Source organism: Manacus candei, unplaced genomic scaffold, assembly GCF_025592945.1.
Source record: "Manacus candei isolate 608988 ecotype Guabito, Panama unplaced genomic scaffold, ASM2559294v1 h1tg000002l, whole genome shotgun sequence".
Lineage (NCBI taxonomy): Eukaryota > Metazoa > Chordata > Aves > Passeriformes > Pipridae > Manacus > Manacus candei.
Genome location: NW_026138050.1, coordinates 5,709,442 through 5,736,506, shown reverse-complemented (window position 1 = coordinate 5,736,506; position 27,065 = coordinate 5,709,442). Strand labels below are relative to the sequence as shown.

The window sequence follows — 27,065 nt, the reverse complement described above, 5'->3', positions numbered from 1 at the left end:
TTGCCTTTTTTGAAAATCAGGCTGCCCTGATATTAGGTTCCTTGGACTACAGAGGTCCATTGTTTTTTTTTTCAGAACTAAATGGTCATAGGTTGGAAGTCTGAATACAAACTGACCTATTAAAAAAACCTAAATCTTTCATCTCACTTCCCAGTTCCTCTAGTTTTTGTCAGTTTTATCAGTGATCCAGTACACATCCACCATACTGCCTTGGATGTGCCTCCCAAGAAACCATCTTTTCAATGGAAAGCTTATTTAACACCTCAGAGAACTCCATTCTCCATCTTATTACAAAGATTTGTGCTTCAGTTTATATCCTTCCATTCTTCAGCAGTTACCCTTCTATATTACTAGCTATATACAAGGTACTGTTTGATAATTTAAAAATACCATTGTGCTAATATTCATATGTACTACATCAGTACTTATAGACAGTTTACAATTTACTTCTGTTGAGTGTCCTGTATCAACTCATTTGCAACCAATTTCATTTCAGTTAGAACTTCAGGACATTAGAACTTTAGTCAGAACTTTACTAGTCTCACAAAATTTTGAATCACGGATTACTTTCTCCTAGACTAACAAGGTCAGCTATGTGATGCATATAATCTTCAAGTTTAAAATGTTTTCTTCACACTGTACTGCATTTCACTTACAATATAATGTTTCAACAACACTTTCACTATTTTTCTCTCTACAGAAAAGCTGGTAACCAGCAAAGAAGACACAAAAGCTAAAATCACTATGTGGAGCTGTGAAGCCTTAATCAACAGTACTGAGAACAGTGAGGACCAGCATCTCTGCCATGACTTTGACCTTGTACTGTCCATCTTTTCCCTACTCTACCTCATTATATGTTTCCCAATTGGCCTTTGTTACAACGGCTTGCTGGTCCTAGTTAACCTCTACAACAAAGCTACCATGACTATGCCAGATGTTTACTTTGTCAACATTGCCATCGCTGGTCTCATCATCAACGCTCTGGCACCAATGTACCTTCTAGGTGTTGCCAACACAAAATGGGCCATCTGGAATTCCAACAATGAAGTTTATATTACCTTTCTTATTTTATTCAACGTCTCGTCCTTAGTTACAATGTACTCAACGACACTGCTCAGTCTGGACTACTACATCGAACGCGCTCTCCCCAGAACTTACATGTCGAGCGTGTACAACACCAAACACGTCTGTGGGTTCATCTGGGGCGGTGCCATGCTGACGAGTTTTTCATCTCTCCTGTTCTACGTCTGCAATCACGTGTCCACCAAAATAATTGAGTGCTCCAAGATGCAGAACCAAGAGGCAGCGGATGCCATCATGGTGTTCATCGGGTACGTCGTGCCCGCCATCGCGGTACTCTACGCGCTCACGTTAATCCTGCGGATACGCAAAGAGGCCACGCCACTGGATCAAGACACTGGGCGGTTGGATCCGTCAGTGCACAGGCTTTTGATTGCCACAGTCTGCACACAGTTCACGCTGTGGACACCCTATTACGTTATTCTCTTGGTAAGCACATTTACTAACCTGCAAGGAAGAATTGCGGATATAAATTACATTCGAATATTGCATTTTACCACGATTTTATCCAAATTCTTGGCTTTCTCAAGCAGCTTTGTAATGCCTCTGCTCTACAGATATATTAACAAAAACTTTCCCAACAAATTGCGACGTTTGCTTAAAAAGATACACTGTGGGAATCAGGGGTGTTCTCACGAGCGCACAGTAGTACAGCAAGTCATGACATAGGTGTGACAAACCCCCCTGGTGCTCTGTTACTGCAGTGCTTGGTGTTCTTGGGACTGTGATACTGCTGTGTTGGCACTCAGAGACATTAAAGAGTCCCAACCAAGAGGCTGGAAGGAGCTTCCATTGCAGCTGAATGCAACAGTCTTAATTTTCAAATAGTTGTTTGCTGAAGTCGCGTGAGGCTCCGGCCAGTGTGCTGCAATACCTGTGACATCTGAGACCTTCAGTGCACTGAACTGGTTACAAACTCTGTCTTCATGTCTCTAATCTTCCTGTCTGAAGAAATCACTAAGCAGTTTATTGAAGTCTTGACTGAAGACACAGCACCTTGTATCTTGTATAGAAAAAGGTATTACCTTATTTTCTGTACAAAGAAGTGATAGTGCTATCCTTGATGAAGTAAATAGCGTTTTTTCAATGAAGATTATATAGATGATCTTTACTGAAGATCATATGATCCAATTATACATGCCCAAATAGTAAATGTTAATTATAAATTAAATTATTTAATTTCTTTCTCCATCACTGAATCCCCTCTAAAAGAAGCCTAATTTACCATTTTCAGAAATTATTTTCTCACACCAACTAACCTGTTTTAAAGTTTATGGTAAAGTGATTTTTTTTCCTAGCTATAACAATTAACAAAAATGTGTTTTAATTTTCCAGTCCTTTGTTTGCATCCTAAAACATTTCAAGAATCCAGAAATATTTATTGACTAATTCTAAGGGAACCTAAAGATGTTTGTTCCACATATGAAAATGAAGGACACAGTGGTTTACAAAGTTAAATCAGAATTTAACTAGTAAAGATTGTCTGGCTAAGTGTTATGGTCCACATATGTTCATGTAATGAGAGTAATTATCTTAAAAAATAAATATGTTTATGATTAACAGTTTGTATTTTCAAGGGATATGTTTGCAACAAATAAATTAAACTCTCTTTAATCTAGGGCATCACTAAAGGTTTGGAAACCATATAAAATTCCTCAATATATACAAGGTTTTAAAATGGGAGTAATATCTAGGAATCCCAGTCAGCATCAGCCTTTGCTGACCTCCCAGAAATGGAAGTGCCTCCCAATGGGATTCTTGGATACACAGTAAAGTCTAGTTTCTGTATTTCACAGTAGGGATGAAGAAATCCAGCCTAGATCACCAAATTTTACTGGTTTGATGAAATACATAAGAACCACAAACATGCTGCAGGAAGCACATAAATAATTACCCACAACAACAAACTACAAAGCACTGACCCAAGAACTGCCTGTTCCCGTGCTGCTGTTGCATTATTAATGACAGAGGGGTACAAGTGAAACTGAGATTCTCCCACTGGTTTGGGGGCCATGAGACATCTTTGTTACTCTCCCTGCAACACCACAGCATTGTTTTGTTGCTTCATCTGTCACAGCACAGTTCAAATTCCACGTGACTTTATGCAAAAAATGTGGCTTTTCAAGCTTCAGGTATAATAAAAACATGGAGCAAAACCAGATCTGAATCTTTTCCATTGCTTAGAGCACAATCTCATCTGATAGCTGGTCCTATCTGTCAGCAGAGGCACATGCTTAAGTGCTAAGGGGAAAGCAGATGAGGAACAGACTTTTCATACCTTTTCCCTTCAACATTACTCAATTTCTTCTCATAGTCATCTTTGCTTATCTTCTTCACACACAAGCATCTTTAAGTTGTCAGCATTTTGGTGGAAGACTCTCCATTAGTCCTTTTTTTAACAACTTTTCATAGTTTAGTGAAATCTTTCTAACCCTTAAAGACTATACAGTAAATAATCTTACTTCTGTGGTGTTTTCTCCACACAAAAACTATCCAGCATAACTACATCAGTTTACTTCACAGTTTTAGCCCTTGATGAAAACCATGTTAAGGAATGAAGCTGTTCTTTATCACTCTGTCCAACTCACACACTCATTTATAGTGCCTCTATGCTGATACAATGCTGGATGTTTTGGTTGATTTTTTTTCCCTCTTGAAAGGTTTTCTATGAATTTCTGCACATCTTGATCATTCAAACTCACTTCCACACAGAAGTGCTTAAGAAAAAAAAATCTTTCCCTACAGCTGTCAAGCAAAGAGATTCCTCCTTCCCGTCTGAGGAAAATTAGGTTTCGTAATGCACCACATTAAATCACTCACGTAAAATCTGTTAAAGAAATTCTGTCCCATTATGCAGGAGGAGTTCCAGCAGGGAGGAACTGCCTTATCTGGTGTGAATAGGGGCTTTCAGAACTGGGACACTGCCAGAACAGTGTGGCTGAACAGGCAGCACGAAGTGCAATTTTAACTTCCACGTTCCTTCCTTACTTCCATTTCCTCCTTCTCTTAAGACATCTTACTTTCTGTCTCCAACAGGACTGTTGCTTCTATTTCTGTTCCCTTCTCTCTGTGTTAAATTCCCAGTTTCAGATCATGGCTCTTCTATAATTTCTCTATCTTTTTCACTTCTCTGCCCCATTTATTTAACTTCCATTTCTCTCCTGTTCCCATCCATGCTTGGACTTGTATAGCTGGTACTGTTCTACACTCATGTTTACTTCATTTGCGTGACTCCTTTATGATGACCCAAATATTATTCAATTATTTGAATGGAAGCTGCTGTTTAAGAGATGGAGAAAGACAGGGTTTTATGTAATTTACGCTTGAAATATCAAATCTGATTTTTTCCTATTTTTTTTTATTGCCACAGAGCTACATATGTTTGCATTTATCCTTGATAAATACTAAATGTGATGGCAATCATAGATACAAACAACTTTGATAATTTAATGAACGAGACTGGTATCCACTCAACCTCTTTTAAGAGATAATTTGATTTATTAGTTGCCTCAAAGCAACTGTGCCATGGACCTGCCTGGCTGCTGTTCTCTTAAGAAAATTCTGGACTTATTGCAGCACCCTCACGTGGTATCTCTTAAAAAGCAGTATCCCAGAAAGGGAGAGCTTTCCAATATTTATATAAAGAAGAGTAGAGGAGCAAGTGCAGTAAAATACTTAAGGAAATACATGTTATCTTAATCTAGAGAGAAATTTAATGGACAAATTACAAAGTTCTCGAGAATGGGGCCTTTCCATTTCAAATACCTGAAGGTTTCTGATGACTGTAAATAGGGGCTTATCTATTTCACATTTAAATAAATATGAATAAAATACTGTATATATGCAAGATAGAAATCAGCCTACTGATGTAAAAAGAATTTGCAAAGAGTTTATTAAATTATTTCTTAAAGTGTATAATTTAAATGTAAACCTCTGAACAGGAAGGTGTACTGTATGCTTCTATATGTATATACTGTGTACTAGAAAGTAAGCACTAGTTAAGTGCCATTATTAACAGTGTTATTTTCTCACAGAATTAAACTTAATATTTGAGTTGATCTATGGCTTATTGCCCTCTTGCTGAACCGCTAATTAAGTCAAATCAATGAACTAACAAAACTGTCGTGCTCTGCTTCTGTTTGAGTTATTAACACAGCTAACTCAGGACAGGTCCTTGTTGACTTAACTTAGTAGAGGTCCTAGTTTCAAAAGTTTCAGAATCAAATTGTGTTGGTCTCTGAAGATGTAAATTCAGTTACTGGAAGAAAGTGATCAGCCACTAGAAAATTTCTGGTTCTATTACAATGAAGAGCTGTGGCCTCCAATATCATGTCAAAATACTACAGAAATGGACTTTCTGGAAAGCTTCATAAAGGAACTATTGACTCATAATACATTCTCAATAAAAAGTGTTTTAAGTGTATCTGGTCAGTGAGATGTGTGAACTTTTTTTGGCTTTCTTGATAAAAACCTATTGTAGACAAGGTTAAACCTGTGTTGCTTCACTAAATCAAACATAACAAATTTCATGACTTGGATATCAAATTTCCAGGCCATAATTTTGACATCATTAAAATCTCATTATTCATCAGCATGAAGCTGGCTGAGAATGAAAGCAAAAAGACACATAACTCTCCCAAATTTTTTCAGCATAAAGAATCCTGCAACTTGTAAGACAGTAACAGTGCACCACAAAAATACAAGGATGGAGATTAATGCACACATTGCTCACATCCTGACAACTTCCTCTCCTTTGTGCTGCCACAGTCAGCTCCCCGCAGAACACCTTTTGGTTCCCAGAACAACATAATACAGTAACCCACACCTCTGTCATCCCAAAGAAAATGCAGCTTTCAGAATATAATGTACCTCATAGCACATTTATTGCAGTAACCACTGCATAAAACCAAAAGATCACTGACCATGGTTCAGTTAGTTTGCCCCACATATATGAAAGTGTTTTCCTAGTTATATTTACCAAATTATTCATTTGTTCCCTTTCAATTTCCTGTAAAGTGTAGGAAGACAGCAAATAATAGCAAACTCTATTTAAAATAGTTATTGGTAAATTCCTTTAGGAAAAAAAAAAAAGTCAGTCCAAGGCACTTCTGAGTTTTAAGTCTCAGTGAGAAACAAATGAAAATTGCAACTGTCAGAGTGGAAGTTGCAATACTACACCAGTTAGTCAAAGCCTAGTGTGTGACAAGATTCCCTTATTTCCATACAATGGTTTAGAGGATGTTTTCTGTTACTCAAATAGGAGAGCCAGCATCTCTGAACAAACACAGAGCAGTGATTTCCTGATCCCTCATTCCACAGAGCTTTAAGATACAACCAACATACCCAAAAAGGCTGTTTCTCAGCTGGATTAGTAAAACCCCTTGCATATAACAGAGGCTTGAAGGATCTTCAGTGAGAACAGTTAGTCATATGCAAGTTCACAAGCCCACAGCTTTGTGAAGGGAGAACTACATAAATGCAAGGAAAAAGAGTTGATCAGGTTCAACAAAGTCAAGATGTTTACACCAGTACAAACCAGGCTGACATGGCATCTGAATCTGCCCTTTTCTGTCAGTACAATGAGATTTCACAGAACTCAACTACATTTTGGAGCATACTCAGAAATACTGAGCATAATCAGTAAATACTCATTCAACTATTATAAATAGGAAAATAGGCCCCAAGGTTGTGAAGAAAATATGACACCGCTCCCAGAAACCTCAAAGGGAGGTAACACTTTTTTCTTTCTTTTTTTAAAACTGAGATTCAATTAAATTGTTTTTGTGCTGTTGGTACATGCATAGATAATACCCCACTTATCACTGCTAAATAAAAATGAAAGCAGCACAGTGTCCAGGCTAGAGACCTTCTCGTGAGCTTCACTGCAGCAGCACAGGACTGGTAACACCAAAGAAAAGCAGAAGTTGCCCAAGTGCTGCTCTCAGTTCCGCTGTGGGCCAAGGACTTGGAGAAGAATTGATTCTTGCCTAAGTTTCTGCAGCTGTAAAGAGCTCAATGCACTGATGAATCTGAAACAGATGCTCATGGATTAAATTATGAAGTTTCTTAATAAGCAAAACCTTGTGTATTTCTAAAATATCTCATGCAATACTTTTTCCAAGTGAAAGCAGTCTAGTGGTACAAGCCCAGCTGTGCACTGTCATGGCAAAAAGGCTGAAGTGTGAAATGTTTGTTCTGTTGCATTTCCTTTAGCTTTTCATTCTATATCAAAGCACTTTGACATATGATGAATACCTTCTTTTTCCATCAGGAGAGCAGAGATGTATTCTCTCCTATTTTATCCTTCTCTCTTCCCATCAAGTCCTTTCCTTAACTTGGAAGGCCATATGATTTCCTTATATTCCTTCCTTCTAAAGAACTGGCACTTCTAATTCCATGTACAAGAACAGTTAAAAGTTATTCACAGTCTAAAGCAGGCAGAACATCTGTATTATTACAAATCATGACAGTAAATATTTTAAAACATCAGATTCTTATCAGAATTAAGTATATAAGTGGAGTATGAAATGAACTGAATTTATTAGGTATAAAAATATATTTTAAAAAACCCTTTTCTATCAAAAGTTCTTCAAGGCAAGACTTACAACCAGAAGGTGAATCTATTTTATCTAATTGTACTTGCACACTTTTTTCCTTCTTAAATACATTATCCCAGAGGTGCTGCCACCGGCACTGATGGGCTCAGCCTTGTCCAGCGGCGGTTCAGGATCCTTGTGGGTCCCTTCCAACTCAGAATATTCCGAGTGATCTGTGATCTATGGGTCCATCTTGGTGCCAGCTGGCACTGGATCTATCAGACACAGGAGAAGCTTCTGGCAGCTTCTCACAGAAGCCTCCTCTGGAGCCTCTCCCCACCTCCACTACCAAAACCTCACCATGCAATTTGTAATTACTAATTACAAAGTGAATTGAAAAGCCTAGTTTTAGCAAAAAAAAAAATTTGCAAATTTCAGCTTCTGCAACTCTTTCTTATTTCCAAAACCTTTGAAAGATCATTTTGAAACAAATGCTAGTATTGGGTTATCAAAGCTGTTTCAGAAACTCCATCTGGTGGCCGCTAGCAGAATATTCTTGCAGTTCCCAAAAGATCTGTAGAATTAGTTAAAGGATTTACATTAATTGTTGAGGGGGGGAAAATCAGTCCCAGTTTCTGTTTAAACACAGATATATACTAACTGGTCCTGTCTGCAGGCAGCTGCAAGTATTTGTAAGAAGAAATAAAATTAACCTCAACTTCTACAACCAACTGCTGCTGTGAGGGTGAGGCATATGAGACAATTCTGTTGCAAAAAACAAACCTCAGCAATGGTTAATTTTAGTTTTGAACCTAACAGAGGGATATTTAACCAGGCTGTAAGGTCTGATTATTCACAAGGAAGAAATATTTCTAAAAAAGCACGTTTCTTGTATTGTTTTATGAAACATCTGGTACTGGTCATTGTGGTTGACAAGATACTCCAATCCAAGACCACAGGAAGTGCCATTCCCATTCAGCTCCAGAGTACTGCAATCCTTCTAATTAAGTTATGGTTTCACTAGTTCACAATGAAATAGATTTCATACTTAATTAATACAGACATTTGAAATTTTTCAAGTCAGCCTATGTGCAATTAAATAATCATTCTGGCACCTGCAGTGCTATGCAGAGACCAGCTCTCTCATCAAATTTGCAATTAGAAAAAGCTTTTTTCCACCCTTTAATAGAAGTAGAGTATTATTAGCAAATACAGGCGGTTTTTGAGCCCTTGTAGCTGAGTTACACAGATGATTTACCCCTACTGAGGAATTTATTTTGTGATTGATAGAAACATTACTGCAGAGTAATAATAATAAAACGCTGTTTATAAAACAACTTGCATTACAAACAGTGCTCAAATAAGCCAATATAAAATCACTAATAGTGAATCATGGGCAAGCAACCCTGAGATGTGAAGGCAGCAGTCACAGAGCACCAAGTATGGCTGTTCTAAGATAAAAGGAAGAAATATTGATTTACAGCAGCCTCTGAGGCACAGGGAATTATTAATACCAGTTCTTATGGATACACATCACCAACTTGGGCTCTTCTAACCCCTTCCTAGCAGAGAGAGAAAGGCTATCAAATTTTACAATTTCATATAGCTCCAGGTACCTTATAAATCAGCAGAAGCATCTGAATTCCATTTTAAAAACCACACTCAAAAATCCTCCCAAAACCAAACATGCAAAGAATATAATACAATAAAGGTATGCAAGGGGGTTTTATTCTATAATTTATCCATACACATAGTTCCTTTAACTTTCTTCTAGCTAGTAATTCTTAGTTCTCTGTACTACTTCCCTCATGTTTTGGGGCTTGGTGGTTTGGGGTTTTGTTGTTTTGGTTTTGTCTGGGAGTGTCCTTTTTAATGTCAAAGGCCTGATGTTCCACAGTGTTTTAATCAAGGACACAAATGTAATTTAATTTCATTTCATTTCATTTCACTTCATTATTCATTATTCATTTAACTTCATTTCCATGAAATTTCATTTACATTCCAGGTACGTTCCTGGTATGTTCCAGGTCCTGGTGTGTTTGAAGAAGCCTAGAAACATGTTCAGGTGGTTTCCAAATGTGTTTTGGGTTTGTTCAAGGTGTGTTGTAAGTGTGTTCCAGGCATGTTTTAGGTCCAGATGTGTTTGAACACGTCTGGAAACATGTTCATGGTGTTTTCCAGGTGTATTCCAGGCGTGTTCCAGGTCCGGGTGTGTTTGAACATGTGTGTGTGTGTTTGTTCTGGGGGGTTTCTGGGTGTGTTTCAGGTGTGTTCCAGGTGTGTTCTAGGTATGTTCTGGGTGTGTTTTCCATGTGTTCCAGGTACACATGTTCCTGTGTTCCAGGTGTGTTCTGGGTCTAGGCATTTAAATTTAATTGAATTTCATTGAATTTCATTTCATTCGAATTAAATTTAATTTAATTTCAATTAAATTCATTTCTTGAGATTTCATTGTTGCCATATGAACAGCTAAGGTGTGTTAAAAAATAAACCAGAGTTTTGCCCGCCACAGCACACTGGGGGTGGTGGGTGGAATTATGTGTGTTATCAGCCAATCCCTAAATACTGGCACAGTATCTCACAACTATTTCACTTCTGCAACTTCCACCTTTCCTGCCTCCACCCTATCCAGAATATCATTATCAGACAATTTCCACTGAGAGCAAGTAAACTAACACACGCTAAGAAATTTCACCAAGAAATAATAAATCCACAAATCACTAATAAAAATAGTGGCATTGTGCATCAACCCAAACACAATCACTTAATCACTGTTTTTTGCAGTTTTATGAAACCTTTATACAACTGAACACAAGTCTGTTTGCCACTGTTCTCATACGACTTGTACCCTGTGATCATTTAGGTAAATTAAATAAATTAGTTTATTAGGTTTTTTCTAAGGAAAGATGCAGTTGGGCACAAAACAGCAATATTTTTTTTTTCTTTTAGTAATGCATTAACTGTGACAGTAACAGCTCACGAGCTGCTGCCAAAACCCCACCTGGGAGCTCTTAAGATACCTCCAAGTTTTTTTGTTTCTTTAGATAAGGCAAAATGGCAGCTATGGAGATGGGAATCAGCAAGGTCTAAAAACAATAAAGAATACAGAATCACCAACTTTCATTTTCTAACCTCTGTTTCTCCCCTGGCTTTCAATTTGTTCCATCAACTTGGAATAAATTCCTCAGTAGCCAAGTTTCTCCACCTGTAAAATGGGTGTTTTCTGATGTGTGAGTCTCTGAATCTGTGTCTGCATTCTGGAACTGTATTGTGCTGCTTGCTCCAGATTCCAAGCAGGAAACTTGTTCTTACCCCCTAAACACCACTGAATAACGAGGCTTAATACAGGTTGCAGCCAAAGTATGAACTAATGTTTGTAAATGTGAACACAATTATGAAGATGGGAGCTTTTTCTTTGATTACTTTTTCTTTTTAAAGACAGGAGGCATAAGAAACAGCTTCTCCCTTTTTGCTTTTCCGGTTCTATTTATATAATTTAATCATTAGAGGATAAGCTCCCTTGGAGTTCAGCTGTATCACCTCTTGCATTGTCAGAACTGAGGTTACTCAATAACAGGAAATGTGGTCTTAACACTGCTGTGACAGGGCTTATCTACATCGGGGTTACTCCCTGCTCATCGACTGCTAATTAACTCAGAGTCACTTAAACCTTTGTGAATATTCCTTATTTGGTGCAGTCATTGATTTGCCTTTATTTTACTAATAATCACAAAGGGCACAGCCAGATATCCCTGTGTACACCCATCCAATGCAACTTCTAATATGCACAAATCCCAGTGGTTTGCTGGTGACCCTCAGCCAAGAAATAATTTTAGTCCCCCCCTGCCCTCAGCACAGCCCAGGTTATCAATCAAAGCACTTCAGTGGGAAGTACAGCAACAAACAGATGCTTCAACTGTTCACCATTGCCTCAAGTGCACACCTGATCCATTCTGGAAGCTGAAAGGTCAAGGTGATGAGCAAAAACTTCCAGAAATTTTTCTGTAATTTCCAAAACAATCCTTTGACGATGCTCACACAGTTTGGTGTGCTCTCTGCACAGCCCTCAGTCCTAGAGAGAATAAGGTGACACTTCGAATTTGCATCTTTCATGGAAAATCAACAGAAAAAGGAAAGAATCAGCTGATTTGCATGTGATTACCATGTGTATTTTTTTCTTCACATTCTTAACTATGAGTAACTAATACCAACAGAATGAACCTGGATTAGGGTACATCTCACAATGAAATGGTTTATACAAATGGTTACAGCACTGCCAGCTTTACCCAAGTTTATCTGTAACAGCTTGGAGGAACTAATAAACAACCTACCCAGTCCAACAAACTGCTACACTAAGATGATCAAAACCCAAGTCCCTGTGGGAATTGAAGTCTTCTGAATAATGTGTGTAAGCTCACTGGAAATCACATTTCACAGAGTCACTGACCTACTGAAGAGCTGTTCTGGAACACAGACCAAGTGCTGAAATATTTTCTCCAGGTATCCCACAACTCTCGTTTTGAAATCTAGACTTGTAGACATTTGTCTCATTTAATTTCTTTGAAGTGTTTTGGCAGTTTCCAGATGTATTTCAGTGAGGCTTGCTAAAGTGCAACAAGTAGGAAGCCATGAAAACAGAGAGTGCTGATCAAACACTGGTCACAAATTATCTTCTCAATACCTGAAAGCCACTGCAGGTCACTAAAAGATGACAATAAAAATGTTCTTCCCCATGTCCTGATATGAGAAAAGGTGATGCTGCCAATGCATCCCAGACAGGCTGCATGCACTAAAAAATTACAAGCCAACCCTTTCCTGCCTATTTATATCTGAGGTTTTAAGAACACTATTCAACAATCACTAAGACAACTGATGCTGAGCCAGACCCAAAACATCCTCCAGGCTCAAAATCCTGTCTTTTAACACCTCATGGTCACTGCAGAGCATCTGGAAAAATAATTTATAGCACGTATACAATACTGGGAATGTTCCAACCCATGAAAAAATAGAAAGACACCTATTTTTAAGAAGGGTTCTTAATATTTTTTACATGCCCTGCTTTGTATCGAGTTTTTGTCATGTTAAGCAAGGGGCCTTGCATGGTATTTATTCAAGAGGCTTTTCCTTTTCTAGACCTCAAGCACTTCAACCAGCGCACTGGAAAAAAATGCAGTTGCGAAGGTCAGTGCAGTGCGTGTGGGATCACTTCAGGAACAGGAAAATAAAATCCACTGGATGGCCTCACACACTTAGAAATGGCAGGGACAAACACTACTTTTCTGTTCTAAAATATCTCAGTGCAGAGGATAATTTGAACTTTAAAGTCACATGATGAAACCATAGGTTTGCTAAACATGCAACGTGTATGGTTTGAATGACTTCAACCAAGTTCCTGTTTCCTTTTTACAGAACTGAATGTTTTTTTAGTCAGCAAGCGCCTGGATTTTTCATCGTGATGTACAGCAGCTAAAGAAGTCATTCTAATCTATACACTCTGCTTTCTACAGAAATAAAAAGGGTTGTAAGCTCCAAACAACAATTATATTTCATCTGGCATTTTACAGTGAAAGTCTCAGCCTGTTGTACCTGTGGAGCATTCTCTTGAAAAGGTAAGTGCTTTATATTACTTTGAATATGCAATGTTTTATTCATCACAAGAGGCTCAAATTGTGAAGCTAAGGTTATAATTTAAAGCTTTTAGTTTTCCCTTCTTTAACAACATTTGAAATACACAAAGTAACCTCCTGTATCTGGGAAACATCCTCAGAAGGCTGTTTAATGAAGCTGAAATTTACAATAAAGCTGGGCATTAAATAGAGAAAATGTGAAGACTGTTTTCCAGTAAGTACTTAACTCCTGTTGAACCGATGGGAGCTGGATGATGAAATACTGCCCAGTGGTCTGGACAAAAAAGACTCCAACCACTGCCTAAAACCAGTCTTTTAAAGGATGGACATTGCCCGATACCACACTACAGGAATTGTATAATACAGGAAACACGTGAGCAATGCTTCTCGGAAACTATGTTTAAGTTACTGTTGATTAGCTTATATTCTAGAAAAGTAAAACTAAAAGCTCTTGGTTTCTCAGGAACTGGTAATTTTTTGCAAGCTAAGGGTAGGGTTTCTTAAACCTTTACAAGTTCAGATACTTGCCCAAGTGCAGGAATTGTGACTTTACAAGGCAGATGAATACAGTATTTCACATTTCAGTCCCTTATGCAAGATGCCCCCCCTCTTTTAACTCTGCAGATGCAGTGCAAACAGAAAGGACAAATTCACCCCCTAAATTACGTGTGGTGTTTTCATGAGTCAATGGAGGACATGCCCACCAAGAGCAGAGTTTCATAAGGAACATTATGTATATTGCTTTATACTGGATGAAAGAATATTTTCCTTCTAAAGGCTGGTGACAGAATGCAAAAGGACTGCCCTTTTAGAGAGGAAGAGTTCTGGCTGCCAGGGAGAAACTCCCTGCTTTAGGAGCTCTTCTTTCTGCACTTTAAATAAACACAAGTTTCTTTGAAACCAAGTTCTCCATTTGCAAGTTAAACATCAAAGTGGGGATGGGGAGCCCAAAACCACTGAAGTGTTCAGGACTGGGTCCTCTCGATACTGAAAGTCCTTTCACAACTTGCTATTTTTAAACTGCTTTCTGAACACTGTACTCACTGCTCAGCCCCATCTGTTGGAAGTGATGGGGAATGTATTCACTGTGCTTCAGGAAGCAAAAATCAAACATATTTAACTGCTAAATTGTAGTGGTGAAACAGGGATATGAAAAGGAAAAAAAAAAACACTAGAAAAAAGTGAGGCCATATGAAGTTAAGGAGGGATTCCTTAACATATGAATGGGGCTGAGGTAAAGGGACAAAATACTGCAGCATGACAACACAGAGAAAGATAATGCAAGTAGTATATTGCAGATTTCCCTCACTAATTAATCTTAGGAGAAACAGGAATAAGATTCCACTACAGCTTCAATATATGTGAGCTATGACACACTGTATATTACTCTCAGTTACCAGTAAATAGAAATAACAAAGCCAGTTTTTACAGCAAGTTATGAGGAAAAAAAATATTAATTCAGGTCGTGAGGTGGTTGCACTCTAAGCTGACAGATTCCAGTAAAAGAGTAAAGGACAAGGCCCCCCTGCCAAGCAGAGCATAAACATTACATGCATTTTGGGGTGAAAAAAAAAAGGTCCCTGCAGTAAATCCAAGAACCAGACAAGAACTGAGGGAATGCCAGATTTTCTCAGAGCAGAGGAAAATGACATAATAAATTCCTCATTTTTATATGATGGAAACTCAAAGTACTTTGACAAAAAATGTGGTCAATTGTATGAAGATTCTGAAAAAAATCACATGAAAAATAAGCCGCCCTCTGCTGCCCCCTTGGAACATATATTTTTATTTTAAATTATATTAGTATTACCACAAGTCTATAAAAATTTGGAAACATCTTCACATTTTTTTTCTGTGATAAACACTTTATGGAATTCAATAATGAATTATGCTCATACCCACTAACCACAGCAAAGCCACAAAAGTTTGTTGTTTTAGTGAAATTTTGTTGTGTGGGAATCCTAAAGTGATTTTTGGGATGTTCCCTTTAAAAGAGCACACCTAGAAATTTTTCCTCAGGTCAGAGTATTAATACTTACATTGATTATATAGTTGCACTGTTATTTCCCCCAAGTGACCATATTAATTCTAAGTTGAATAGATTACTTTTGTTTAGTTTAAATCCCTCCTCAGATGAGGGAAGTTAAAACACACATCTATGTTAGTATAGCAAGGTTTAGGCAAGAGGAAGAGTAACATCACTGCTATTATTTAACAACTATGTTAAGTAATGGTCTGTGGTTACAACTGAAATTGTTTCAGGCATTCATCTTGACATCTATGACAAATGAGGCTGAAATATGTTGTCGGCCTCTCCTTAGTACTGTGCTGGTCCATCATTAAAATATCACAATGTGCAAACTAAACTGGTGGGTACAGAAAGAGAAACCAAGATGATGCACTTGCTTACACAATAAGTTGCAACTATTGGAATATGCTGCATTAAGTTTAATATTCCTTACTTTGCCTTAAACACCCAAAGAGCAGCTAAATAAAATTAAAAATACCCTTGCTATGGTCAAAATTGAACCCAGGCTCAGTACCAAGGCCAGGTCCTGAGCAAATTTAACCAAGTTTTGGCATCTTGTTTTTCCTGTAATTTGATGTAGGGCCATATATGATTTCCTGTGAAACCGCAAACTACATCCTTTGTTTCCTTTGCAATTAAGTTGCCAGAAAAGTTGAATGTTGCTGAGTTATTCTGAGATTCTCTGCAAGGAGGATGAGCACAGGTATTTGGCCCATGGTTGTTGAGAAGATAATGGAGACGTTCACAGTGCCAGAGCTGAAATCTCATGTTCAGCCCCACAAAAGGCCTGATGGGATCAGAAGGTGACACTCTAGGCTCCCATGGAACAGCTCAAAATGTAAACATTTCTTAACCTTGAAGCTACAGTGTGGGGTGATAACAACAAACTTTCTCAGATGCTCAAGTGGCCACAATGTACCTTCACCAGATCCTTCTTTGGATCAAGCTTCAAATCTCTCTACTAATAGAAGGTCAAAATTTGACTTACACTTTTCCCTCTGCTGAGTATTTAAGAATAAATGAATTGCAGAAGTTAGAATTTCATAACATTTTTCTTAAGATTGCTCATATTTAACAAACTATTTTTAAACTTCAACATTATATTAACTCTTGACTTGCTTCAGAGACTTCCACCACTTTTGCCCATCAGTTCATTCCTACATGGTGTATGTCGAGCTCAGAGGTCAGAACACAAACAGAGTCTGACCAGCCAACTTTTCCCCTCCTGTGAGTGTACCTGTAACACAAAAAATCTTCCCTGGGTGCATCAGTCCTTTGTGTAGTGGAATCTCTCAGAAAATAACCTTTTCTAGAAAGGAAGAAACCCTGTCTTTAAAAGGGGACAAAGAACACTGCTGAATCAAAACATAACTCCACGGTTTTCTATAAATGAAATTATAATTATGTAAGATTATATACAATTTAATCAAAGTCACTTTGATAAGTCAACTTTTCTAATTAAAACCAGTATTAGAGTTCCAATTTTGAGGAGAGATTAGAAATATCAGAAATGTGAAGTAGTGTCAGAGGTAACAAGCATAAATTAACTGTCAAATAGTATTAAGACACTGACTTATCTATAATGAGCACTGCTTAAAAACATTAATGCATCTTTATGAACTTTTACCAATTTGAAGTTACTTTCACTGTAAGAGTTAACATCACTAGAATTCCTTTATGGAAAAGGCATTATGTACAACCAAGTAAATCACTTCTTACTAGTATGACTGTATAGAAATTTCTATAAGGAGAACTCCACCATCCTGTCTTTGCCTGCTTGTTCAGACCTGCTCTATGTACAACAGAACAAAGTAAAAACACCAAACTCTAACACAAAATTGAAATCTGTGTGAATAAAGGAGAATTTTTTTTCCCCAGAAAACACTCTACACTGTAAATAGATGTTTAACTCCTTCCAGTACTGAGAAGCATCCTTAATCAAACATTCAAAATTCATTAGGAAGAGCTCATTATCTTGTGTTTAAAAATCATCTTTGCTACTAAAAAAAAAAAGAATGTTATTTTCTGCATCCATCAGTATAAGGTGCATAGAATTTTTTTTTCAGAAATTGAGTTAATTATGCTTTTAGATGGTCTGTAAAATGCATATATCCATATCCATTACACTCAGTTTTTCAGAAGTATATGTTATGTTCCTATAAAAGCTTTTTGGCTTAAAAAAAAAGGAGCCTCCAAACATTTATATGGTAGCAGAATCATTATATCAATATATCACAGAGTCATTACAGCTAACAGCCTATTGATATTACTCTTAAAATTCCCTATTTTCAGGAATTTATAACACAACTGTAAAAAATATTCCTTGCTAAAACTTTATCAATAGGTTTATAATGCACCAGTAATTGTTTTCTCCAAGTTGAGCATGTAGAAAAGCATTATTTTTTGCAGTTTTATGCAACAGCTACATATAAGACATGACAGTGTTATTAATGTATAAATATGTTTTAGTATAAAAGCAGTTTGTTCATAACTGCTCTTAAACACTCACATTAATTTTATATGGGCTGCTCAGTACAGACTGCAGTTATGAAAGGCTTTATTTCAGAACAGAAAGGAAACAAAACTAAAATAAAGGAAGGAATGTGGCTCGTGCCTCATATTGTGATTATCTTTGCATTTTCCTCAGTGAGCCCCCACTGGCAGCTGGGTTTAAATTGTCCAAAATTCCCCGCCTTGCAACAGCACAGTGAAGCTTTTTGTGGCTGTGGCTGCTGCCCACACGCTGGAGTTGCCCTGTGCACTGCCTTGGCCTTTTTTGGCAAGATGCTGAGGAAAAGCAGCTCCACCTAATCCCAGAGCCAATTCCTTCCTCACCCAAACAGCCAACTCCCATATATTCCACAGGCGACATCAGTGCACTGGATCCTGGCTGTTGTGTTCAAGGCTGAGCTGCAGTAAAAGTCCTGGCTGCACCAAGAGAGGAAAAGGGGGGAGTGGTAAGAGCAGAACCCACACTAAAAATAAAAAGGTGATTTATCTGGCTAAAAATATTACGCAAGTTAGTTTGAAATTAGCATAGGGTAAAACCCACCTAAAAAATGACTACGTTTATTGTGAACAAATGGCTCATACCCCTGACTGCATGTAATATATTTAATGCAAAAATTAGATGTTAAAACTGTACGTTAAACCTCTTTCACCTTCCTTTTCCATTCCAGTCTCAAACTCCTTTGAACAGGAAAGCAGAAGGAAGGATGACTTCTCACAACATGACATGGATCAGCTACCCAAGTAAGAACCTGGCTTTCACCTCCCCAGAAGAAATCGAAGACATCATAGCTTCTCAAAACATCATATCCAGACTCATGCACTGCTACATCGCCTTTTTTGTGCCCACAGGATTAATAGCTGGCATTTGTATTTTGGTTGTTCTCATAAAGAATTATGTGCAGCACAAAGTCATAGAAAACTTGGACTTGCTTCTTCTACACTTCACCATCAGCAATATTATAATGATTCTTTTATCGTTCACTGTCATTACTAGACCTGACTATTTAACAGCAACCCACCTCACCTGTAATGTACTGTCATTTTTTTTCAACTTCAGTTACTTCAATTCTCAGTATGTTTTCGTTTTGATGCTTCTCATACTGTTACTCAAGAGATTTCCACCACGGACTGCTCTCTGCAAAGCCACCCAGAGACCCATCCTGTGTGTTGGAATTGTTCTCACATACACCTTCTGTTTGTCCCTGACTGAGGCGGTGCTGGTTGGCACTGATAACTATCACCTGGAAACAGACTGCCAGTTAGATCCATTGTTTGCATGGCCTGAATACGAGATCGTTAAATTCACATTTGGGTTTGGAATCCCACTGTTCCTTCAGATACTCTGTTTTACTGTTCTCTTGGCTAGAGCAGCACCTGCTGAAGCTCCAGCCTTACAACAGCACATCCGTACCTCCCCCGCCGTGTACGTGACCAGCGTAACAATGTTTATGTGCCGCCTGTTTTATAACCTCATGCTTCTCTTCAGGACAACACTGAAGTTACAGAAGAGCACTGGAACCACGAAGAACGAGCTTGTGATGAATATTGCAGAAATAGTGTTGTTCTGTGAGAGCTGCGCTAGTTTGGTGTTTATACTTGGTCTTCATAAGCCATGCAAGGATGAAATACTCAAAGTCATACAGAACTGCCGAAGGAAAACCACTGCCAACAATCACCATGAAATACCAGAAACAAACGTGCCCCATGAAAGCGGGTCTCAGTAACACTGTTCTGAACAGCTGTCAACCCACTTTACTTTTCAGCTTGTTTGTGGGTTTTGGTTTGGTTTTTCACTTCTTTAAAAAAGGGTGATTGTTCCTTCTTTAGAACCCAAACTTGGCCCATCTTATAGCTAGCAGTACTGGAAGAAAAAAAGATCTTTAATTCTAGTATTTACGGTGATCTTTGAGAGCACATGTAGGGTCTGGGGTTGTTTGGGGGTTTTTTTTAATGTATATATACACATATATATTAAAATCGTCTATTTTCTGCAACTGTTACTTCAAAACCAAGTAGGAAGATGAGCACTGCTGCCATAGAACTGTGCTTGTGCAATAATATCAATGCCCTAGCAAAGCTGCAAACAAAAACATGGTAGAAAGCAACTCTGAACAAAAGCAAAAATCCTCAGCCAAAGCATTCTCTCAGGTATGCTTCCTCTTTTGACTTCTTACTCTACAAACTATTTTTATAACACTGGTAAATCCCAGTAGCAGCAGCAGTGAAGTTTTTGTCTGACTTCTTGTGCCAAAAAAAAAAAATGAAAAAATTCAAATTAATGGAAATGCTGGTCCATAAAGAAAAGCTTTGGGTCCTTTGTGAGGCATTGAACTGGAAAGATCAACAGGATGGCTAATTAAAACTTTGTGCAAGAATGAAAGCTTTTTGTTAATGACCTCTCAGCTTCCACTTTGCATTTAGACTTAGGGCAATTATTGATTTAAGCCATTCCTGATGAGTTCATTCAGAAGTATGCCTTGGAAGACTCACATTCAACAATACACTAAATAAAAACCAGAGAAATGCCAGTCCAGAACAGTGTAACTGAGGTGTGTTTTTAAGAGGGCAAACAAAAGCATAGCCTCAGGTCCTAAATGAAATCAAAGCTCTAATGGAAAAAAGACAGAAGCATTGTACAAGTAGATGAGAGTTGATGGGTCAATGGTGCAAGGAGGGGAAAGAATCTGAATCAGAATTAAACAGCTGTGGTACAGGAGGTGGGATGTAGCCCTGCAGAATCAGTAGCTGATGCAGCTGAGAGGTAGGTGCAAAGCTGTGAACGCTTACTTTGAGCACATTGTTACTGTCACCAAATCTGGCCAGGAGCCACCTTACACCTTTGGCTTCGGTTTCAGCTTTTCCTCTCATAGAGGTGGAGAGAATGGAAACAGGAAAAGCACAAAATTGTACTAGATCTTGGATAATGACGTCAGCTTAGATCACAAAGTTATAAAAATATGGTGCTGTGATGAGGACGGCTCAAGCAACCTGAAGAGTTTTGAGAAAACTCATTTTTATGCTTAAATCCGTTCCTTTGCGTGACACTCGGGTGCTAATGGAACTGACAGGGTTTTTTGCAGTTGTATCCTTTGAAAGGTCTTCCTGATGGGGTCCAGATTTGCGTGGGGAGCTGGTGCAGATCAGCACAGGCTGCCTAAGAGAGAAAAGCAGGAACTGATCGATGAACATCTTCCACAAAACTACAGCCAAGTGCAGAAATGGAAGAATAAAGGACATTTGTTCAATAATAATACAGAATATAGATTTAGTATCTAGAGATACAGATCTAGTCTTAGTCATCCAAGTCCTGAAATGTATAGACCATGACTGTATCACATGCAAATAAAGGGCAATATGTAGTTTCACTATGTTTGTAAGGACCAACATTTCTGCAAGATGTAAAAGTCAACTGCTAAGATGTCTGCATTGCATTGTGTCAGCCTGTTTTCCTGTTCAATTTTGTTCTGCTGCCAGCACGAACAGATGGATAATTAAAAAACTCTGCATATAAACAGATCATTATAGAATGTGGTCAGAAAGGAAGTAGGTAGATAAGAATCATCTCTTGGAATACAAGAGCCAAATTCATACTTGTGAAAGGATTCTCAGATGGCAGCAGAGGTTTTGTTTTGCACCTGAGAAGAGGGAGATTAAACAACATGGACCAAAGATCAGCCCTGCAGAAAGAAGTTTGAAGAGATGAGTTGTAAGAGCTGTACATCAGTGGAAAAGCTGACAGACTGAGTGAAGGAGAATGTCAGAAGATGCAACCTGTTTATCCCTCAGTGTCATAGTTTCAGCTGTGACACAGATAAGAGGTCTATTTTGTAGTATTGGAATTATGCACAAATAATTCTACTTTATTTACAGCTTCCATCTCTTTTATATTTAAGGGTGAAAGAATAAATACTGTGCTGTTTCTGAGTCTTGACTTACTGTGAAAGGGGCCTAAAAGAAAACCTGGCCAGTAACTGGCTGGGACCTGGAAACTGGTCTAATGGTGAGTGAATTGTGGTGACACACCTGGAAGGAGCCAGAAGGTTGAGCACGGGTGGAAAGTTGAGCATGGAGAGGAGGATGTTTCATGACACTCTCGGCAAGGTACACAGCTAGAGCAGAACCATAACCAAAGGCCTCAGAGAAATAAAACCTGGAGGGACCTACTGTCAGATCCAGGGTCTGAGAATGAGTACGTCCTGTCAGAATGAAGTACTGTGTGTGAGTCTGTGAGTACTCCTGGGTATAGCTGCTGGCTGCCATCTGTGAGATTCGAGTTCATGTACTCTGGCCTCTTCCCTGTCCTTGACTACTGTCGTGTAAAAAATCAGAGTATTTTCTGGATGGCTGGTTATATTGACATAGAGAAATCTCTATGTACAATCAAAAGACTTTGAACTGAATATGAGAAAACAAAGGTAGACAGGAGGGAAGAGGTTGAAAAATGTAGAACAGTAACTCAAATAGTTATGAATACAACTTTTTGCAATACGGAAATGTTTTCATAGAAACATTCTTGATAAAGTTACTCAGAACTTATATTAAAGTTTACAAAAATGAACATATAGTCCTAGAGAAAATCTCACATTCAGTTGGAATATAAGAGCAAACATCCCTATTCTAAAAGAGTTTCATATGAGGGAGAAAAAAGCAGCTTTGGTAAAGATTAAAAGTAATAATGTTTAAATAATTAATAAATCTAAGAGCATTTTTAAGAAAAAAAATAAAATCTCCTTGCTCTGAGAGATCTTTTTTCCCTTATGCTAGCAACAGCTTTGTTGAACTCTCACTTCTTCCAGGCTTCACCTAGATTTGAACAGTATGTTCCAGAGGAAATAGAGCATATATTTTTATAGGCAGGCTGTCAAAATTAATGCAGGGATATACTGGAAAAATTCGAAGAAGAATCTTTTACTTCTGTACTGGTAATATTTGTATCTTTCCAAAACTTTGGTCTGCATTTGAAAAAAAACCCTTCAGGGGTTTGAGTAATGGACACTGATGTCATTCAGTGGTTGAAAAAGATGAGAATGTGGAGATCAGTGTACTTGCAAAACGTCATGAACAGTATAACAGCATCTGTATTTCCCCTGGAGATAGTTTCAGTAGAGATTCTTACACAAATCTTGTTTCTTCTGCAGATGGTTATATTACACCGCAAGCATTCCAAAATTATTTCAATTTATACTTCCTTCCACTTCCATGCAATACAGTGCCTTATTTTTTTCAGCTTTAGACTCCCTGGCCCTGATCTCATTTCTCCAGGACTCGACAGCTTTATACCCAAAGCACTTCCACACTTCTGACAGAATCCAACAGCTCTTGCATCCTACAGGGCTTATCCTGCTTATCCAGCTGGAGAGGCTGCCATGCAGTGCTGTGATGCACCAGACCTCTTAAGGTTGTTCTCTCCCACACTCACACCTCCCACTTTCTTCCTCCTCAGCTGCCACCTTTTAGCAGCACAATAGCAGGCACGTATGTTGAAGTCTGCTAAATTACACAGAGTATCTTCTAATATACCACACATTCTGCCTCCTGGTGCTAGTAAGTACATCAGAGACTATTACATCACTGCTCCTGAAAGACTCTGGGGTGGTAGACACGTTTATTGAGATATAGACAGTGTTTTACAAGTTGACTACTACTTGTATTTAAAAATAAACTGCTAGGAGAATTCTGAATGCTGGATTATTGAAGTCTGACATAATAAAAATGCTACTGCATCAGTTGCTTTCATGCTTGTTCTCAGGAACAATCACAATAAGGTACAACAGGTGGAATTTTGAGACTCAATACTGTCACAGCTGTGACTATGGATCATTAAGGCACTCGCTGTGAAGTCCCATGGAATAGCTGCAACTGATAGGGAAAGAGCAAGGGTACAATGTTCAGCAGCTGCTCAAATTAGTGAGATTAAGATAGATTAATCAGTGAGATTAAGATAGATTAATCAGTAACAATAATTTGACTGCATAAACAAGAGCCTGACAATGCTGTCATTGTTTTAGGAAGCAGGATTCAGAGGATTCACATGATCATCTCATGAAATACTTAGTGAAATAGAGAACTCAATAGTTACAACATAATAATAGAATATTCATGATACCAGATTCGGCCTCTTACACTTCATAGTTGTACTAGTACAGAAAACAGCTTCTTCATGGGCCTTTTGAAAGAGACTTTCCTAACAATTCTGGAAGTATGGCAAAGTGACGTCTTTCTTACCATGACTTCGAACAAGAAAATTAGTGCTCAGACCTATACATTTTCATAGCAAATCCGATGATATGCAAAGCTAGAAAAGCAAGGACAAACAGACCAGCTGATTATCAAATTCGGGCCCCCCTAATTACAAACAACCAATACCCAGAAGCGAATGTTACACATTAAGTAAAGTAGAAAATCCCTCTGGCCCTTACAAGATCAGTGGAAGCTCTGAAGGACAGAACTAAGTACAGCAAAACCACATGATCAACAAACAACAATAAAGACTCTTTTTATCCTGTTCTTTTATGACACCAAAAAATTAAGACCTTCAAAGCTGGTATCACAAGATTTTTCTACATTACAATTATTCCAGTCCCATAACACCATCATATTTGTACACTTCTCAAAACAAAACACTTTAGTCTCTGTCCTCATCACCCTGTAGAAAAAACACTCCATAAAGCCATTCCACACATAGTGGAAATCTTCTGTTCAGAACATTTTTACCAGCACCAATTTGCAGAAACATTCTTTTGATCTAAATCATAATTGATTCCCAAACTATTTATGAGGAGCCATCGTGCAAGAACATCTTAAAAAACTCTTTTAGTAACACTATCAAAATCCTCTGTTCCTATGCACAGTGTGACACAAAAGAATCAGCAAATAACATATTTGCCTCAATGAAGGCAAAGTGGTTCTACTCCCAAAGCCATTCGTTTAAAGAACTTTTGCTTCACTTTTCTACACATGAGATCTTTTGTAATCTAAAAATATTTGACCACTGTAACTGGTGTCATACAGGCATTATAATGACATGGTAGTTGCTTACTCCACACTTCTGAAACTGCCCCATTGTCTTCTTGAAGTCCTAAATGCTGAGCTCCCACTCATTCCAGTAGGAGCAGATGCTGCATCGATGTACAGCATAACCACTCATGGCACTTGAAATTCAGGTATGAGATCAATATAATCACAGAAAGCTACTACCACAAATAAAATACTTCTGTTTGATGAGAAAGGTTTATCTAAGAATCCTGGCCACCAGTAGGTGGTGTTACTGGAAATGGCAAGTGGGTTTTTTCCCCCCTACAGACGAAATGCAAAACTCCACCTGCAGCACTGGTGGTTTTACACAAAGCTCTGCATTCTCTGTAAAAGAAGTATTTTATCCATGTGATTCGGAGCTGAGCAATTCCAAGAAGTAAGAGGATGACAATATATTCCTGAAAATTTAAATAAAAACAGGCAAAATGGGATCAGCTTAAAGGTAGGAAAACTGAAATTTATCTTGTCAGTTTATAGCAAATGACCCATCTCAGCTGCTTGAGGTCTCTCAATCAAATATTCCCCTTTAGATTGTCCAGAGGCTTTTAAAAAACACCACATACAGCAGTAATTATTGCTTTATATCTATATAAAACGTGCTTCCTTAAAATTTGCAAATAGATCTTTTAACGATTGATCAAATCCTCTTAATTATTGATCAGCTGAGCTATAGGTTTGAACGGACTATATAACTTTGAAAAATGCCAGAGGCAGAAAGGAGGGTGCAACGAACATTAGGCAAAATAAAACTGACAAATACGAGAGAAAAGATGCTTGAGTAGTGCTAGTAAAAAAGAAACCAGCAGAAACAGGGTTAATTCCAGCCTTATAAGGCTGTTCAGCAGCACTTCAACTGCACACAAATTAGAACAACCCTGGGAATCTATAAAGCTTGTTTTATTGGCAAGGACATGCGGCAAGATCTGCATTTTGCTGTTGTAAACTATCCTTTATTTAAGATGTTCTAAAGCAGGATAGACTTTTACATGATTTTCTTTTTAATGCTGAATCATCAACAGGTGGCATCCACTGCAGCTCTGCACACCTAAAGGCAAGTTTTTTACCGAGAGAACAGTGGAAGTTGGCACATCCTTTACGTGTGTACCCAGCAAGGACCAGCCTGCTGCTCTGTCTGGAGGAAAATCAGCTCTGGAGAAATGGAATTAAGGTAAAATAAAGTGTTTCACTGTACATAGTTACCTGTAATGCTTGTAACTACTTGGCTTTTGGCAGCCTTTCAGATGTAATTAAAATCTGACCACAGACCGACCTTTAAAAATCAATTTCTTAGGTTGCTAACTTATCTTTTATTGTGTTTAAAGCAGTTTTACTGCCTTGTTTGCAAATAAAAGGACCTTATGTAAGGGACAACAGTTTATGTCTGACTTCCACAGCTGCTCGAAACAAACAGTGAACCTTCTTCTAATAAGTGTAATTTCCTATGGATATTTTAGCATAAAGATTTACACTATTAAAACGATTCAAAACACAGCAACAGGTACTGGGAACTTACGCCTGTTTCACTGAGAAGCAAAAGCTCTGGAACCCCTATCTTTATTTAAGTATCTGTAGCTACTTCTGGTGATTTGAATACACTTAAGCAAACTCAGAGCTATATTTCTGATTAAAAATATTCTAACACTACTACTCCACTAGTAGTCTGCTCCTTTTTCTCCCCCAGACTGTACCTCGGCAGGATTTAAATCATTAACATGTGGAAATATGCACGAATTTTACTAGCAAACAATTTTTTTTACTATGTTTTAGTGTAAATAAAATCAAGGGGTTCACAGGAGGATGAAGATTAAAGCAGTTCAAAATATTTAAAACTTAACACAAAATACCCTGGTTTATAATTTTCTTGCTGTTTTATTTGTTTGGGATGTCTTTTGTTTGGTTGTTTTTTCCTTTAAATAAACTTCTAGCAATGCTTCAAATCCATAACATTCAACATTTATGAATAAACAAATCTGATAACTGGTATTTTCCATTCCCACCCGGAAGTCAGTGAAACATAATAAATCACAAAGAAAAGCAAATTGAGTATAATAATGCTGGTGTAAATCAATACGCGGCTTGTATTACCTTCATTTCTAAAATTTACCTTTCCTTCCCACTGAAAGCAGCAGGAACCAATTGCTTTTCATCTCTGTTGCTTTCTCAGCCACAGAATTTGCTATTTAATAGCCTTACAAGCTGATAAAATAAATACATATGTAAAAAACCACCATTTTTCTTTATTAGGCT

At 37.9% G+C, this 27,065-nt stretch overlaps 3 protein-coding genes across 7 annotated transcripts in view; 2 read left to right on the top strand and 1 right to left on the bottom strand.

Moving 5' to 3' along the window:
* GPR146 (G protein-coupled receptor 146) overlaps nt 1-5,503 on the top strand; it is a 49,580-nt gene extending 44,077 nt beyond the window's left edge. For all 4 annotated transcript variants that reach the window (XM_051781460.1, XM_051781389.1, XM_051781546.1 and 1 more), the window contains one exon: nt 701-5,503. In XM_051781460.1, coding sequence (XP_051637420.1) covers nt 745-1,749 — 1,005 coding nt within the window. In that variant the 5' untranslated portion in view covers nt 701-744 and the 3' untranslated portion in view covers nt 1,750-5,503. The remainder of the gene's footprint in view (nt 1-700) is intronic.
* Nucleotides 1-27,065, bottom strand: part of CUNH7orf50 (chromosome unknown C7orf50 homolog) — a 116,058-nt gene that overhangs the window by 72,445 nt on the left and 16,548 nt on the right. The window lies entirely within an intron of this gene.
* On the top strand, nt 12,577-24,465 carry LOC127468729 (uncharacterized). Its single transcript, XM_051782254.1, has 2 exons — nt 12,577-13,225; nt 18,452-24,465. Exon 2 carries the CDS (start codon nt 18,488-18,490, stop codon nt 19,505-19,507), a length of 1,020 nt encoding a protein of 339 aa, XP_051638214.1. The 5' UTR covers nt 12,577-13,225; nt 18,452-18,487; the 3' UTR covers nt 19,508-24,465.

Bases quoted from the DNA above. Each gene is read 5' to 3' on its own strand.
- LOC127468729 (XM_051782254.1), top strand. From the start codon at position 18,488: ATGACTTCTCACAACATGACATGGATCAGCTACCCAAGTAAGAACCTG.